The sequence below is a fragment of the Protomyctophum parallelum genome, assembly GCF_964188405.1.
Source record: "Protomyctophum parallelum genome assembly, chromosome: 21".
Lineage (NCBI taxonomy): Eukaryota > Metazoa > Chordata > Actinopteri > Myctophiformes > Myctophidae > Protomyctophum > Protomyctophum parallelum.
In genome coordinates, this window is record NC_139713.1 from 31,005,050 (window position 1) to 31,023,950 (window position 18,901).

At 39.3% G+C, this 18,901-nt stretch overlaps 2 protein-coding genes across 4 annotated transcripts in view; both read left to right on the forward strand.

The window, feature by feature from the left end:
• Positions 1 to 7,504, forward strand: part of fubp3 (far upstream element (FUSE) binding protein 3) — a 34,471-nt gene extending 26,967 nt beyond the window's left edge. For 2 of the 3 annotated variants that reach the window (XM_083793669.1, XM_083793670.1), the window contains exons 13-19: positions 883 to 1,043; positions 1,328 to 1,401; positions 1,830 to 1,909; positions 2,367 to 2,423; positions 2,710 to 2,754; positions 4,889 to 5,092; positions 5,802 to 7,504. In XM_083793669.1, coding sequence (XP_083649795.1) covers positions 883 to 1,043; positions 1,328 to 1,401; positions 1,830 to 1,909; positions 2,367 to 2,423; positions 2,710 to 2,754; positions 4,889 to 5,092; positions 5,802 to 5,824 — 644 coding nt within the window. In that variant the 3' untranslated portion in view covers positions 5,825 to 7,504. The remainder of the gene's footprint in view (positions 1 to 882; positions 1,044 to 1,327; positions 1,402 to 1,829; positions 1,910 to 2,366; positions 2,424 to 2,709; positions 2,755 to 4,888; positions 5,093 to 5,801) is intronic. The other variant, XM_083793671.1, reaches the window with a different exon arrangement.
• Positions 7,505 to 12,410: 4,906 nt separating this feature from the next.
• Positions 12,411 to 16,154, forward strand: prdm12a (PR domain containing 12a; the record flags this gene model as incomplete). The annotated part of the gene is made up of 5 exons (XM_083793562.1): positions 12,411 to 12,633; positions 14,278 to 14,468; positions 14,996 to 15,151; positions 15,393 to 15,507; positions 15,721 to 16,154. 5 exons carry the CDS (start codon positions 12,411 to 12,413, stop codon positions 16,152 to 16,154), a joined length of 1,119 nt encoding a protein of 372 aa, XP_083649688.1.
• Between the last annotated feature and the right edge of the window lie 2,747 nt (positions 16,155 to 18,901).

An 18,901-nucleotide genomic window follows, 5' to 3' on the forward strand; every position in this document is an offset into this window, starting at 1 on the left:
CATTAATAAGGCCAGTATTATTTGTCTGCACCAAAGCCTAGTCCATGAAATGAATAGTCAGGGTCTTCATTGCTCTCTGCTGTCTGACTAGAGGAGCTCATAATGGCTTCATTAAGGCAGAAGTTTCATTTGGTTGACAATGGGTTAATGGCCCATGTGCAGTCTATTGGCAGCGAGGAATAGGCTACAGGAGGAGTCGAGGTTTTTTTGATGAGCGTTTTCATTGCGAGGTCAGCCGGGGCCATCTTGAGTGTCAGCCACCAGTGAACAAATGTGTAATTGATGTTGGGACAGCCCCGGTGTCCCCCCGGGAAGCACCCTCAGCCTCTTTGTTGGAGCGGGCATGTGGAGGTGGTTGTCTTCTCCGTACTCCCACCCCTCATCACAGAGGACAACACGGAGTCAAGAATGAAAAGGCTAAAAGAGAGACAAACGATATCCCAGAAGGAGGATACGCTTCAATTTTGGCCCTTTTCTCCTGCCTGCAAGGTTTAATTTCTCCCTGCTGGTTTAATTGCTGTCCCCACACGTCGGGAAGCTGGCATCTGATTTGTCAACTTGGGAGAACGGGGGGGGGGGGGGGGGGGGGGGGGGATTCCTTTGTCTCTGATTTACATGGATGTTAAGATAGAATGGTGGCAAAGTGTTAAGACACATGCTATGATCTTATAAGATATCACAGTATCACCACCATGTCTGTTCTGTCACACGAGTCAAAATGCTTCTGATGAAGATACATGATTCCTAGTAGCCTGATGCAAGTAAATCCAAAGGGCATTCCTTGTTTTACCTTTTTGAACTTGGATATAAAATTGAAGCAGATGCTGCTGTTTCATTTGTGCAATCATTATTTAATGCTTGATTCTTCCTTTTTTTTTTTAGGTGGAGAGACCATCAAGAGCATAAAGGAACACTCTCGTGCCCACGTGGAGCTACAGAGAAACCCACCACCCAACACTGACCCCAATGTACGCATCTTCTCTCTCAGAGGAACCCCTGAACAGTTGGAGAAGGCCCGTCAGCTGATCGATGAGAGAGTTGGGGTAGGTGGTCCGGGGTCTGGCCCCTTATGGTACCCCCCAAAACGCTATTGTCTGGGCTAATATTCATGAGTGCACATGTCACTGTGGGGAGCTGCTGGGGCGAGCTTGGTTCCTGTGGTCCTAGCAGCCAGCAGGATGTCACCAAGGGTTAAACATGAAGAATCCATCAAATGGACTTAATGGAGTGCATCAGTGGCCAGCCCTGCCCTCTGACCTTGCCTGTTGGCTCCTTTAACCACAAGTGTGGTCTCTCACTTGATTCCTCTTCCCTTTCTCTGCTTTAGGCCCCGATAATGGGGAGCAACAGCAATTTTGGTCTGAATCCTGTCACCCAAGGACCAACTACTCCTCCTCATCAGTAAGAAGCTTTTCTAAACTTGTTTTCCCCTTCAACGTACCTTGTTTACATCAGCTTTTAAATGGATCTGCTAAATCGGACATTAAGTGCTTCATGAATACGTTCTTTTGAATTAACACTCTTAAGCCCTATACATTTTTTCCTAGGATGAAAATGGTTTATCTGTAAGCTCACAACGACTTGCGATGCAAAGCATTGTGAACTTGGAGATTGTCTGCGTCATCTGACATAATATAGGGCTAAAGTGATTGCCTAAAATGGAATCCCCAAAATGAAGATGCCGGTGTTTTAAATTAATCTCATAAGATGTTAAGTGTTTCATGAATGGGTTAATTTGAGTTATATTTATATTACAAATTTCACCATTTGCATGAGTTTTAAAATGGATTCAATTCACATCGGCGTGTTTCTTTCTGTTCTTCTTGTAGTGGGCCTCAGACATTAATGACTGGAGGAATGGGTACAACATTTCAGATATGGCAGCCTCAACAAGGACAACAGGACCACAGTGAGTGATTTACGAAGGAGTTGGGGAAATATTATTGAAGACCTACTCAATGGATCATGTACATTATACGTTGACTGGGAAATTATTTTCATTAGAGATGTCATTCTGAGCAAGGAAAAGATCTGTTTGATTCTCCCATTTAAAATCAAACTGTTCCATAACTTTGTAAATGGGAACTAATTTAATAACTAGTAACATTTATTGTGAATTTATTACATTTGACAGACTGGGGTAGTTTTCTCACATTCCCTGTGGCCAGCTATAATATCTTCTTTGAATGCATAAGAGAGGTGGTTCTCAAAATGAGAAACTTCATGAAAGTTGTCAGGAAGGAAATGAGCCAGTAGAAGATCAAGTTGTAAGGGCTGGTGGTAATCGAAAACAAGGATCCCTGTCTGGATGGTAATCTGCAACCCAATGCATGAGGCCATCATGTAGTATCTGTGTCTGGTTTCAGGTCACAATACACCCCATGTGAAACGGATGGACTGGATGGAGTATTTAAAAAAGCTAGGCAAGTGTCATTTAGGGATATCACGAAGGGCATCGGTGCCGTTTATCTGCAGTATGCTTACTTGCTCTTTCACCTTGTTTTTTTGGTGGTAGCTTATCTTGTTTGTCCTTCTCTTAATTGGTTCACAGTGGCTTATAGTACAAACTTTACTCTATGTAACCATTTAACTTTTCATCACAATACTTTTAATAGATGATATAATAAATGAATTAAATATTGGCCAAAGTAACATGTGCATTATGGTTTTCTAAATTTAATCTGAAATTATGCTTCTGTTTGCTTACAGGACAGCATACAGGACAGCATAACCCTGAATACAAGAAGGGCTGGGGTGAGTAACATTACTCAGAGGTGCCTACTTGCTAAGTTTTATCCATAGCAGCTATGGAGTTTGACGGTTTGACCCTCTGCTATGGTGTTGTACAGAGCATCACAAATTAGTTTTCCTGGTTTTCACCCCACGACATATCAGCCCAATACAGTAGGAAATAGGAATGTTTAAGTTATGCATCATGAGACGTTTTTATTTCTTCAGTCTTGAGCACAAAGACCTCACAAAAGCATACCATCTGGTCCCTAAATAAACAATTAACAACTACAGGTAATGTCACACACAGATCATGTAGTCACAGCCATACACCGTCATGACCACTGTGTCCTACTTATACTATACTAAAGTACCGGTAAGTTAAAAAGCGGTCATTATTTGGGCTTGCCAACATCCTATGTGCACTTCCATAATCTCAGAATATTTCGTGCAGCCGTGACCACCCTACCTAGTACATATGACCTATTTTGATATACCAGGTATTTGTAGTTGATCCCCCAAGAGAGGTGAAACGGTGTGTCCAATCAGTTCCCTATATATTCTATTACTTTTCCTCTGAATCTATAGATGGACTAATTCACACTCCCAAAGTATGTAAAAATCTCCCCGCTTCCGTTTTGCCTTTCCAACATAAATTATAGTGTTGTATGCCCATCTTATTGAGTTTAGAGGGAGTATAATTAAATCTGTGAATTAACTTATATTGAGTAAATTTCCCTCTGACTTCCCTTATGTTTCCCAGTATAGAGCTTATGCACATGCATACAGTGAGTGGAAAGTGAGTTTAATGTCGTTTAATGTTCTTTAAGGCAATCGGATAGGTCTTTTCTGTTTGTATGTATGGGCTGTCAAGGCCAGAAAGTAGTTTTTTGACAACTTCTGGGTATAATGATGTCACACTCATACCCTCTATTTACTATTATTGTCATCCATTCGTCCTCACTTAATTCACATGCTAGATCCCTCTGCCATATGATCCTAAGATTGTTACAGATATCCTTTTTCAACCCACTAAAGTCTTTTAGGCAATTCCTAAAACTCATCAAATGAGAAGTTGAGGTAGACATAACGAGCCATACTGTAAGTGTGAGAATTTACTGCAATAATGGCGAGCGTGTTTTTCTCCTATCTGTACATGTAGAAGCATTAACATTATTATTCTCCTCACAGAGATATACAGAACGTATATTATTTGGACAAAAGTGGAAGTCAAGCAATGTAAAGACGTTTGACTCAGGACAGGGAAATTGCCAGTCACTCGGTTACTTTGAAACTCAAAATCTTAAAATGGTAATGACATGTATTTTGCTAGTATGCCCAAAGCAAATATGTTTTGCAAGCTGTCAGCTGTAAGAACTGAGTGCGCATTTACAGACTATTGGTAAATTTTGTTACTCCAAAGAAGATTTAACCACTTTCAACCTGGTGTTGAAAGTGGCAAATCTTCAAGTTCACAACACGTCGATGCAAAGCACTGTGAAATTGTAGATGGGTTGTTTTCACTGCTCACCGTATGACAAAGTACAGTATATAGAGCAGGGCTATTCAACTGGCGGCCCGCGGGCCAAATGCGGCCTGCGGAGCGCCCCCTAGTGGCTCTTGGAATAATAATTAAAAAATTAAAAAAGTTTTGTTTTTTTTGTTTTGCGATATATAAAGTGCTAGATTATCATAATAACAGTAATCAGGCATAGTTGTTTCTAGGGGTGGGGGGCGAGGGGGGCAGCCCCACCCCATGGGGCCCACGTGGCCCGCGACCCGCAATTTTATTTGCGCACGCATGAGACTGGACCATGGTCTTATTCAAAACGTATTTATTATTACTTATTATTTGTGGACCTTCAGCATTTTTAGTTGAGGACCCCTGGCCTACATAGATCTTTGTGTTTGAACACAAAATGCATTTGTAGAATCCAAAAAAATCCGCACTTTGCGCGCACGCTGTGCGGCCCTCCACACACAATCATTCTACAGCTGTGGCCCCCGACCTAATCTAGTTGAATACCCCTGATATAGAGCTTCAGTGGTTAAATGCGTTAACTACCACGCACAGTTGTTGACTGTGCGCGGTAGTTAAGTTGTCTCCTTAACACCTCATATGTCTTTTGACGCTCTTATCCATGTCTCGTTCCTCCAGACCCGGAAGCGTCCCCTCGCTCCATCCAACAACACACTTATCTGGTTCCTCCAGGCCAGACGGCGGCTCCCAGCTCCCAGCAGTACACCTCTGAGTTTCAGGTCTCGGCTAGCGACGTATGGAATGAGTGGGATCACATGTTCACGCCAATGACCCTCCAGTCTGTAGTGGGGTGTGCAGCAGACCTTGGCCCCTGGCCTACAGGTGAGAACCCAGTGGTGGACAAAATACTCAAATGTTTTACTTAAGTAAACGGTATCAGTACTGTAAGTAAAAGTCTGGAATAAAAAATGTACTTGAGTAAAAGTACAAAAGTAGCCTATTGGTATAAAAAATGTTAGCTAAAGTACCAAAAGTAGAAAGTACCCATATGCTCATACCCATTTCACAAGTTTTCAAATGTAGGCTATATAAATTGTATACAAATATTTTATAAATGGCAGATCTACAAGTTTACAATGTGTGCATCACGGCACAATGCATTGTAAGCTTGTAGATCGGCAATTTTCAAATGGCGGAAATGTATACTGCATAGGGCTGAAGAAGTGGGTAATGTATGTTTTGTAATAATCAAAATCTACAAAGTAGTTTCAAATATTTGTAGTGGAGTAAAAGTATAATATTTGCATCTGAGATGTAGTGGAGTAGAAGTAAAAGTACTAAAATTGGAAATACTCAAGTACAATTTTGACGTATTTTTACATTACTGAAGTAAATGTACTTAGTTACTTTTCACTACTTTGAGAACCCATATACAGCATCCCAAAGGAGGAAATGTCACACAGTTGTTTAAACGTATCTTGGTAGTTCAACAATAGAAATCGAGTGATTGAACTTTCGTGAAAAGGCACTGATGCACATAATAGGACTGTGAATAGTTATTGCTTACAAACTATGACCTTTGTTTTTACAGCATCACGAGAGGATTCCCTTTAAGACTTTTCAGTCACTGAAAGGATGGGGAAACAAAACCTTTAATAACAGGGGTTTCTAGATTTGCAACGCCTTGAAGAATTTTGTTAGTGAGAAACACTAGCTTTAGAATGACTTATAAGAATATTTCTAAATCAGGAACAATTTATTTGTTACTAAATACTTACGTATACTGTTATTTTGAATAAACTATATCTGGGATCCCTTTTGGACTATAGAGACCTGTTTTGTTTTATATATTTACTTTGTGATTCAGATTTAATCGCCAAAATGAACCCAGGAGATGTAACATTTCAGAAAATGAAATATAATCTATTTTTTCTAGTTCTGTTGCAATAAAATTGTTAATGGGCTTAGCGGTCTTGAATATATTTTTGTTTTGTTATGTCATAAGATGTTTAAAGAATGTGTACAATTGTTTGCTTTCTTTCCTTTTACATAAATCAGTGAAATGAAACTGTGATGTTTTGTTACAGGAAATGTATTTTTTTGTTACAAAGTAATAGGAGTGACTGTCAGCAAATGACATTCACTTCCAAATGTAATTCCTGTGCTTTGTATTGTTTTTCATTGTCATTGTATTGTACTCTGGTTTAAAAAAAAAAGGTGCAATATCTTATTTCATTTTTGAAACAAAGATGGGTTCTATATTTTGAAAGATTTTTAACTTGTAGTTTTAATTATTTTCTTTTTAATATGGAAATGTAATGGATAATTTATTTCACTGATATACGACTTAGGGGGATGTTGTTCAGTTATTGTTGTTTTTTGTTTTTTTTGCCTTTGCTATTGTAAAACATGTATATATGCTCAGATACTTGACAAAAATAGTTTATTTAAATATATCTATATCTATAACTGTATATAGATATAGATATATAGAGCGAGATATATAATTGAATCAAAGATTTTTTTTCCATGGAGTCATTATCACAGGAAAACTGTCCCTCTTTTATTTTTTCATACTGAAATTGTTCAAAGTTTGTGAATGTGTGATATGAAATTTGATGTTGCATCTTGCTATGGACAAAAATAAGAAATTATAGGATTTTGTGTATTTTATGTACCTTAACTATTCAAGACTGCTAAGCCTTTGGAAGTGTACCTGTGTGATGATTAATTGTAGTGTTTTTGTTTTGTTTTATACAGTATATACAAATGAATGAGCATTTAATTTGGAAAACCCCATTCACCTCGTTTCCACTGTGCACTCAAAGAGTTGGACCCAGTCCAGTGCTAATAACTCATTTATTTTTATTTTTACTTTGTGTGATCTAATGCATTCATTGTGACAGAAATTATTATAGTATTAACTTAATTTCCTAATGAAAAGGGATATAATTATGGTGTTTTCTTGTTTTCCCCTCATGTGTACAGTTAAACATGTATTAAAAACTTCAAGACTACTTTTTATTGTCGACTGTTAAACTGATGCCCATATCTATCAGTGGCTTATTGGTGTTCCAAGTCTCATTCCAATACCAAGTGTTAATAATGCTGATTTAGTTTTACATTTGAAAGTTTACCTCAGACTTCTATAGTATATTGTACAAATTATGTTCTAAACTTATAGGGATATGCTGTAGGTCCAACTGTATGTTTTCATGTTTTATGAACAGAAAATATATTTTTTTTCTATAGTGCATTTTCAGTTCACAAATTAAAATAAATGTTCCGCAAGCCTCTCTTGTGCTTGAAGCATGCATTTTTTTTATTTCATAATGTTAAGTGCCAAAGATGTTGTCCTACAAACATCATGCAAAGTATATAGCCTGCCCTACACACACAATGTTCAAGCTTGTGCAGCACATAAAATGAATGCAGTAGAGTCAATTACATATAAGCCATCTGTTGTCGGCTCACAATGTTTGCAAAGGTTTGCACATCAGTTTTCTCCTCAGACTAAAGTTTGTGGTCCAAATCTCAGACGGAGGGTGGTCTTACTTTGCTCTCTTGGGAAAAGTTCTGAATTGTATCAGTATTCTTATTGTGTCTGTCTCTGTCTTGGATCCATTATACCACTGAAGACGTGGATAAACCAGTATTTGGACAATTTGCTGATTGCATAGACAGACATTACAGGGGAGGTATAGCCTTCCATATGTGCCATTTTCTCGAAATTGGTATTTATTTATGGTAGGGTTAAAACTATTTGACAATGTATAAGTATGGCAGATTATAATAGGCTAAAAGCCTATTGCTTGCAGCAAATGCCTGTGTATATACTCTTGTCAACCCCTCAAACAATTTAAACACGTGTTGGTGCAATTCATGTACATATATATTATCAGCTACAATAGCCTATAGAGGCACCACTGATTGTTATAGGCTAAAATATATCTGGTTCTGGTTCAGTTCTTCACTTGATTCAATTGCAACATTATCCAAATGATAAATGAATTGTGGTCTTAAAACTCAATGACGGTTAACGTTTCAACCTTCAAATTGTTCCCATTTGGCCTAAATCTCTGTGCCTATACAAGTATAGATCCTTGAGGGTCCTTTGGGTCGAATCGGTGTCCGCGGTAGGATGGCCTTCCTCTTCCTGCACCATCTCATTTTTGCATCTTTGCACTCGGCAGGGAGGCTCCCAACACACAGGACCCTGCACGGCTCCGTATTGGCCCTCCCATTGATGCTGTGCAGCTGTTTCCAAATCCAACCCTTGATTTTGATCCTCTTCCTTTTTAATGTGCCGACCCTGTGTGGACAGCTCTGGCCTGGTGGTCCATTGTTGTCGTGTCATAATTTAGTTCTCCGCAGATCACATGCCAGGCTGGGGTTGGAGGGGCACAATTATTAAGGGCCATTCTAGCCTATACCTTTCACTTTCAATGGTTTCTTTATGTTGCCGTATTGAAACCTAATGTGCAAGCACTTGATGTGATATAGCAATAAGTGAATGCAGGCCATAATTGGCGATTCAAAATGCTGAATGTACGAATGGTTAATGATTAATTCTGCCAAGCTTTTCTCACGAAGTGCGTTGATTTAATGGCCCTTATTGATCTCTTTGTGTCCATATACTTTTACTGTTGCCGTATCTTTGGAAGAAGCGCCACCGAGGTTGACATAATTGAATGTGGTTCTAATTCATACAGCTCTTTTACCTAATTAATTATCAATGACAACAAGAATGGCACATTGGTCTTTAACTTTAACCCTTTGGGAAGTTGTTGGATATAGCTTTTAGTAACCTATAAAATCCCGGTCTCACCCAAAGACCAAGGATTGGCGCACTGCAAATGCTATGACACTAGATTCCCCGACAATCCGTGTATATGTACTTTATATCCTCCCCGTTCACTTCTATACGTTGCTCGTCAGTGACGTCACGAGGCTGCCCCGTGGCCCGTGCATAATCAACTAATTGGGCTGTCGATTGTTTGCGATATTAAACAACATCAAATCTCTATACTGATGATTTATTGATGACTATTTCTATATGTATTTGATGTACCAGGTGTTGTTCTTGCTTACTGCAAATCGCTATGGATTGTTATTATTATATTAATTAATAAGAATAATTATTTTGTATTTGGTTTTTGACCGGAAGTGCCCGGTCCCGTGCATAATCACCTATTTGGACTCATACATTTGCGATATTTTAAACAAATACCACAAGGCAAGCTAACGTCTCCATCAACCCAGAACCAAAATCAGTGTTAACATTATATGGAGAATTATACGGAGATAACTCTGTTAGTCTGTTTATTAGCCTATAATTAATTTATAAACAGATGTATCCACCTTCCTCTCCTGTTCAGACTTCAGAGGCTCTGCTTAGACAAGCAGGTGTCCTGTCTCCCCCCGGTGCTGTACAGCATGAGAAAGCCCCTTTTGGGAGAGACGGAAACCTCTCACCTTTGCAACAGATAAGCCGATCTACACAGTATCCACCACGCTGTGACAGCTACCTTAATCTCTTTTTAATGGCCCTATGGACGATCCCTGGAGACTCACTCTGCCAGTCACTCCCAGCTGTTAAGTGTGTCTGCATGGGGTTCGCGGAGGCGCAGACATATAATAACGCCTGGATGTATAGGCCTTTATATGCGCTGCTGTGGTGTCTCACACTGACTGTGGTGTCTCACACTGATAATATGGCAGATCTACTAGCTCGCAGCAGCATGGGCTGATGTGCACTGTGCGCTTGTAGATCTGCTATATGTTTTCGATGTGAGACACCATGAGCGACCAAGTACGATTGTATAATGGCCTAATTTGATTCCCAATTCCAAAACCGAATCCGCTGCTGACTCCGTTCCGTTTGATAGTTGTTGTATAATGATTATCAAAGTGAAAAAAATGATAATGTTTTATTTATTTTTGAACTAGCGAAAATAGCCGAGCCCATTACAAATAACAGAACTGCAATTATTTGCAATATTTAATATAGTTTGAGTGAATATGACCATGATTTTCATACAGGCCTATATGCTTTTTTAAACAAGGCTTGTAGATACATATACTTTGAATTAATTTATGTTTGGTATAGGCTACAATGCATGTGAGGTTACATAATTTAAAAGACAGTTTCGTCATTTAGCTATATTGCTATTGCTTTCATTTGTTTGTTAGTGAAATGTTGAAAAATGTTTGTTCTATTATCGACATACTAGACTGGAATCTTTTTTATGTTGATGAGCATTAACTATTTTCATTGATAGCCTACTTTTTAATGCCCTTTCATCCCATCACATGCGCTTTTTAAAATAAAACAATGACCACATTCATTGTGCAATAATTGTCAATCATCTATATTCATTTGATAAGCTTTAAATAGACAGAATAATACTTTAAATTGTTTTACAATAGAACGGCTAAGCGGGATGATTTGCTATTTGTGACATGCCCGAGGCTTTACCAGCTCGAAATAATGCCATAGGTTAATGCATAAATAAGCAAATCAAATCCATGCGTTACCCCAATTCAATTCATTTAATTCCTCTTTAATAAAGAGCGGGCCCTCCCCCTTGGGCCCCGCCATTTAGTTTGGATTTGTGCAATGAATGCAATAAATGTAAATCAATCTAGATGAGAAAGAATGCCATTCACAGAGGGGAGAATTTTCATCTGGGAAAGTGAGACAAATGTGGGCGGGGCCCGCTCATAAAAAGCAGCTGTTTCGCAGTAATCTTTTTTCGTGCCCTGTCACTCACCTTTCCTTTTCACTATCTCTGCGTTCAAAACTATCCGCTATTGTTACTTAGTGTTGCCATATTATCTTCTTTCCCATTACATCGCCATATAGGCCTATAGTCCATATTCGTCCAGTCTCCATTCCAGAGAACCCAACTTGCCCATTTTCCCCCTTTTTTCGGACAATCCCCTTGTAGTTGTTGGAGTGAAAGGAGTGCATGGATGTCAAATTGCCCTCAAAACACCATGAAAGATTGATTTGCAGCACTTTTCAGGCCCCTGACATTACTTGGAGAGGAGCTGAATAGGAAACCCGTGAGCCGGGGATGGAATAAAGATGTCCTCTCTGTTGGAAAAGAAGGAAAACTGCCCATTTACCCCCAGTCCATCAAGCCTGAAAAATAGGCAGGAGAGGAAAAAGCACTGAGGACTGTGACTATTGAGAAGAAAAGAGCCGTATATACTCATCTAAACGTTGTCACAATACTGGGGCTAAGAACAGCCATGAATATTAAACCGCTTACCTCAACAAGGGCTAGAAAAGTGAACCACGTCAAAGCAGCTTTGCATTTTTTGCATGGGAACAATGCAGTACCTAAAAGCACGTTGCGGCTTGTTTCTATTCTGTTGTTCCCGCGCTAACTCTTAACAAAACATTAATATTGCCATGACATGAATACGAAATGCCATGAGAAAAAAATAGTTTGAGCCACTCCCAGACCAATGACCTATATTTTTGGTCCTGCAGGTCCAATAAGTGAGCAATGTTTTTTGAAACATAATTGAGCACGCAAAGTGTCACATCCATTTTATTTTAGATATTAGGTTTAGATTATAAAATGTAGATTTTTAACCTCTAAAAGACATGCTCTTTCGGCCTATTTGTGCGTCTCTAAACTGTGTAGATGACATCATGCATTGCTGGCCTAATTTGAGGTCCATGCACGTGTAAAAAAGAGTGTCAAGTGTTAAGCATTTTGCAACAAAAAAAATGGTTTGTTTATTTTTGGGGTTCTGACTGTCTCTCTCTCTCTCTCGCACACACACACGCACACACACACACACACACACACACACACACACACACACACACACACACACACACACACACACACACACACACATCGTTTCATTGCTCCTGGTGAAAGGAGGGGTGGACTGACTGAACTAATGGTGCTTTTCTTGTGGCGGATCTGCAGTAGCCTATAGCTATTAGCTACTGCATGGGGGGAGTGTCATTAATAACTAATTAGACAGGGGTCACACCACCGACCGACCACTTATAAAGAGGCGCTCGCTGCGCTGCGACTGGAGGCAGGGACAGCTCAGCAGCAGAACACAACACAACACACACTCTCCCCACATAGACATTCTAGAAGAAGGAGCGCGGAGAACCAGCCTTTCCGCTGATCATCACCAGCAGCAGCCTGCAGCTTCATTCTTGATCATGGGCTCCGTGCTACCCACAGACACTCTGGCGCTCAAGTCTGGATTTAAGTGTCCGAGTCGCTCGCTCTCCGACATCATCACCTCGGACATTCTGCACAGTTTCCTGTACGGCAGGTGGAGGAACGTGCTCGGGGAGCACCTGATGGAGGAGAGGCAGCAGAGCCAGGTCAGCCCCAAGACAGCCTTCACCGCAGAGGTGCTCGCACAGTCCTTCGTGGGAGGTAATTATTGTTAGTAGGCTACTATAGTGCCTGGTGCATGTGATCGTTTTCAGTGTTTTTGTTTTTGTGCACGTTTCCGACGTGATTCTTTACTTATAAATCAGGACTAGTGTATAGGCTTTATAATATGTTTAACGTTTTTAATGTCACCTGGTGACGGCGTAGCCTAATGTTTTGTTAGTAGATCTTAAATATACTGGCTATTTCTTATTATTATTCTTATTATTTCATTATAAATCGGCCTATTTAGACAAATATGATATTTGCTTATAGCCTATAGCCAATCTATCAAAAATGTATTTAACTTATGATATCCACATTAAACTTTTTTACGGACAATGTTCAGATTATACAACCAATGAAAGAAAACCCATGACAACTATACCTTCATGTATTATAATTATAGGCTATAGAGGTCTTATGATTTCCCGGTGCGTAAAGCCTCCTACCCTCCTGCATGCTCTTCGAGGTTTGACCGCAGACAGACAGACAGTGAGAACTTTACCTTTCCCAAGGTTTATGTGCCTTGGGCTTATTACCGTTTTTCCCAATTTTGCTTTTTTTTATTTCAACCCATTTAACGCATTAACCCGTTTAGGGCTTTTGAGACCTTTCATTTAGAAGCTTGTTAGGCGTGTAACTGTTGCTGACTGAAAGACTGCGGGTATTAAATTCATTTGGTTAACTTTGTGCTTGACCTGGGAAAGTTTCCACTTAAACCCCGAGGAGAGAAAGGTTCCCTTTCTTTGAGATGTCCCGGGTTTTATCCTGCATTCATCAATCTCCGGACAGTTTCTTTTCCTCTCTTGGCAGCTATGGGGCTCCGGAGCCTTTCTCTTTCTCTGCAGCCTTTAAAAGATCTCTGTTCCTCGCATAATGCGCCGTGAAGGCTAATTCTAATGCTATTCATTGCATGTCAACCATCTAATCGCCTTTCCATTTTTTTGTTTGAGAAATTCCTGCGTCTTTTAAACAAGTCCTCGTTTCATTCAGTGCAAATTTATTGCTACAAAGTTCTTAAAAGGATAATGAATTTGGAATTAGCCGTTTCTTTTCCAGTAAGGTTTAATGAATATCACATCTGAAGCATGACAAATCGCTGGACCCTTGGCAATAGGAGACCATTTAACCCCCAGTCGCTCGGTCTTTTCGCGGTCCCAAATACCCCCCAAAAATAAATCTTTGATTCCGACATTAAAGAAAAGCAAGAGTTTTCCTTTTTTATACATATTAGGCCTATTCTGAATGGGGATGAAAATGCTCACAGTGCGGTTTCTCTTCCCAACAGAAACTTTTCACACCAGCTCGCTAATCGAATTAAACGGCGGATGAGAATAGCTTAATATTTCGTGGCCAAAATGTGGCCCATTTACTGCTTTCAGGACTTTTCCAAAATCCTATTTCGTGAGAAGCATGCATGTTTTTTCTTTTCTTTTTTTTGCGCCCTTTGCTTTGGCAGGTTTTTGAAGAATCCAGGCCTACATGAGTTAAAACATTGTAGGCCTTTCTAAATGTCATCTTCACCAGCGTTTTATTATAGGCATATTATTTCCAATAATAATAATGATGACAACAACAGCTAATTGTTGTATTTTATATCAATAGCTTAAGTTCTATTTACATTTTCTATAATTTTCTCTCCAGAGGTGCAGAAGCTGTCTAGCCTTGTGCTTCCCAGTGAAGTGATAATTGCCCAGAGCTCCATACCCGGTGAAGGCCTCGGCATCTTCTCAAAGACATGGATCAAGGCTGGCACTGAGATGGGCCCTTTCACCGGCAGAGTCTTGTCCCCTGAACACGTTGACCTGCTGAAGAACAACAACTTAATGTGGGAGGTGAGTGCAAATTGTGCAATGATGCCCTGCAACATGGTTGCATTATTGGTGTTGAAGGTGAATGTGATTGACAGCAATATTGGTACATTTAGCATACAATTTGAGGTATTTCCGATTTTCAATACTTTTTAAACTTCTACTCCATATCATCAGGCAAATATTGTACTTTTTACTCCACTACAATTATTTGAACACTTTAGTTACTATAGTAACCGATATACATTCTTATATTATAAAACATACATTAACCAATATTTTAAAGCCCTATTTTATATAGGCTAATTGACAATAGCCGATCTACAAGCTCAACATGACCCGTTGTGAGCTTGTTTTTTGGCATTTTATATATTTTTATGTCAATAGGTACTGTAATGTACTTTTACTCTCAAGTGACATTTTGAACACATGCAGGCTTTTTACTTGTAACAGAGTATTTCCACATTGTAATTGCTACTTTTACTTAAGTAAAATATCTGAGTACTCCTTCCACCATTCTAAAAGGCATTCTACATGTTATGTGCTTCCAGGTGTTCAATGAGGATGGCACAGTGCGCTGCTTTATCGATGCCAGCCAGGAAGATCAGCGCAGTTGGATGACCTACATTAAATGTGCCCGCAATGAGCAGGAGCAGAACCTGGAAGTGGTACAGATTGGTACCAGCATCTTCTACAAAGCTGTAGAGGTGAGAATTCCTTCAGTCTGCAGTTTAGAGACCCATAGAATACCATATTGCACATCATTTGTGCAAATTGTTTGCATAATAGCGCACCATGATGGCCAAAAGTATAATTGCATATTTGATCTATTTTCTCAATTTGGCAAAGGCCCTGACTCAGTTCACCATTGTCAAATGGCAAACAATAGAAATATTACTTTATTACATTATTTGACCAGTTTCCTTCCTTCCTTTCTTAATTTCTCAGACCATACCACCAGACCAGGAACTTCTTGTCTGGTATGGAAACACCCACAACACATTCCTTGGAATTCCCGGTGTTCCTGGCATAGAAGAAGAACCTCTGAAAAAGATCCGCAATGGTGAGGCCCTTTGCCTGCAGGTTATATGAGAGAAGATCATTATGATGGTCATTATCTCTTTAGGAATGTTTAATGAATATGGGACTTCTATGGCTTTAGCTGATTTCTATAGGCCTTTAGTACTCAAGTAATCAAGTATCAGTTCTGTCTACCAACATGTTTACTGCAATCTTCTTCTGTGACACATTTTCCTGTTTTTATGTACTTTTACAGATGAATCCCATCCGTGTGATGGCTCCTCTTCGTGCTCTCCCTCCTCTTCCTCGGCCGCCAGCTGCCGAATGCGCTGTGTTATCTGCCACAGAGGGTTCAACTCACGCAGCAACTTGCGCTCCCACATGCGCATTCATACCCTGGACAAGCCATTCGTCTGCCGCTTCTGCAATCGCCGTTTTAGCCAGTCGTCCACTCTGCGAAACCATGTGCGCTTGCACACCGGTGAGCGACCGTACAAGTGCCACGTTTGCCAGAGTGCCTATTCGCAGCTGGCTGGCCTGCGGGCACACCAGAAGAGTGCCAGGCACAAGCCAGTAGCAGCGGCTGCTGAAGCGGCCTCCCAAGTGTCTCCTCCTTCTACACAAATGACAAGCATACCCCATCAGCACCAGATGCCCATGGTACACCACATCCCCACCATGGTGCTATGATTATACTGGGAAGAGGCATAAGAGACAGTCATGCAAAACAACATTGCACTTTAGCGTATAGGGTAATAGTGGAGAACTCAAGAGTCAGGTTGTGAGGGAAGACCCCTGCATCAAATAAATGGGTGTATGTAATAGTACTGCATTTGTCGAAGACATTTCAAATGGTTGCCTTATTATTTTTTTTCATTGAAATTATACGTTTGGCTTTTATGTGATTATAGTTCAAACGGAACAACAGCTTAATGATTGTCTATATTTTGGAACCCGAAATACAAAATGAAATGTCAACAATGTTTTATTTTTTAAGTAATTTGTCCTGTTTCTTTCTCTATATTTAATATGAAGTATCACATCTCCTTATTACAGGACATTTTAAATGTGAGCAAATATCTCATGTAACTATGTAAGACAACACAGCTACTTCTACTGTTTGCATTACATTTGTTTTACATCTCATTCCCACAAACTCAGGCAAATTGTACTTTCAAACAAAACAAAGTGATTTATTTGTACCATAGGCAGAGAGGGTCAGGTCAATGTTGGCCATATGTGTACATGGTTTTTGCTATATCAAAATGTCACTCTGTAAACTTAAATTGTCACTTTATTCTTGTACATAATGTGAACTTTTGAGCATTGTCTAATTTGAAAAGTGTAATGTAAATGTGAATGTAAATACATTTGTGCTTTCTTATAGTCTAAATAAATGATGTTTGATATAGCTTCGCTCTCTCTAACTTCTAGACCAAAGAATATTGATTGATAAGTAAAACATTTTAAATTATTCATTATTTATTAGATAATGTGCACTGTAACTACCAGTGGTGTTTCACATAGAATTATAATAATTTAACTTGGATATTGTCTTCAGTGTCCGACAAATATAGGAACACCCTTGTTGCCTGTATGGGGATTTGGGACTGTCTGTCTATCTTTTTGTCAGGTATTCATTCTGAGTATCTGTATGTTTCCTAATGCATTTTAATTCAAAAGCATACCGGATGTTTTTGTTGTTGAAAAAGTGGCACTTAAAAAGATAAAAATTCTAGTGAAAAAAACACACATAATTGCTATATGTGTGGCAGGACACAGGATTCCTGAATAGAGTCGTGTTGACAGATGTATTTAGAGCCTTGGCAAGGTTGTCACTTTTCTTAAATACAGAGCCGAGACAGTGCAAACATTCAAGCTTCATTATTAATTGAAGTAATTAGCATGTCTGGTCTGCTTCCTGTCTGGTCTAATGATTCAATGTTTGGTGTAAAGTGCATGGGGTCAGCATCTATAGAGTACAATATGTTTTTCACTGTTTATGGAACTAGTCTCATTGGCTGCCTCTTTACAGCCACAAGATGGCGCTAGATGCTGAGGGAAAGATATGGCAAAAAAACACAATCTTCAAAAACAAAACGATACAAAATTACAATACAAAAAATACGTGAAAGTTGATATGAACAAAGTCATGAACATGTGTCAATTTATAATTATAACTTGTCTTATGAATCTGTTCATTAAGGCCACTGACTGACTACAAGCAATTACATTGCTTAATGCTTTATACATTTAGTTATAATGATTAATTCCATCGCTTAATTGTATCAAATAAATCCACTAAAGACTAGGCCTAGTTGTAATAATTCATTCCATCTGTTAAATCCATAAAAAATATAGCTATAACTTATTCATTCTATCACTGAGGACATCTCTTACATTTCCGGCGTGAGCGGACGTCCATAGCCGTTACTACGCTGTCCAAGAGAGAGACGGCGTATCAACGTCGTGTGCACGGCGTGTCGGCGTAGTTCATTTTCAGTTCACTTTCAACTGTCTGAAAACACAAAAAATAGTCAAAAACTGTCCGACGGCGTGAGCGGACGTTGATACGCCGTTGATACGCCGTCCAGAGAGAGGTCGGCGTATCAACGTCGTATGGATGGCGTGTCGGCGTAGTTCATTTTCAACTGGACAATGTTGGCACTGTTCACTTTCAACTATTTTTGCTATGATTGATTGTTGATTGATTTTTGATTGATTCTTTTATTTTCGTGTTCTGCACACAAAGTGCCCAACCTCCATGGGTTTATAAGCCACATTTACATTTAATTATATTCATAATCATAAGACATTGAATTAGAGTCAGTGAGCTGAGACTGCTGAGTGAGTGTTTGGCATATTCGTCACTTGGACGTTGTGTAGCTAATTGTGCAGAGAGAAAAGTGATATTAACTTATTTGTGCAATGTTGAATTTACGTGCACTAATAGAAATATATATATATTTCAAAGTTATCCAGAATTTAACTAGGAGATCTGGGACTTGAACATGGAACCTTACCTCTGTGTTGAGAACCTGAACATCAGACCAGTACACCATCTCTCATAGTTGTTGTTGTTCTTTTGTATTTTAGCCTTCAGTTAGGTAGAGTTGAAAAGTATTAGAGGACTGGAATTTGAACATGAAATATCTGTGATGAGAGACCGATCATAGAGGACTACACCACCATATCATTCATTCAGTGCTGTTGAAGTAAAAGGGAAGTTGAAATACTCCAGCATTGAACTAGCTATAGGAGGAAGTCCTGACCTGGGATTTGAACAGGGAAAAACTGTGCAATCTGTGAAATGTAAGAGATTTCCTCAGTGATAGAATGAATAAGTTACAGCTATATCTTTAATGGATTTAACAGATGGACCAACTAGGCCAAGTCTTTAATGGATTTATTTGATACAATTAAGTGATGGAATTAAT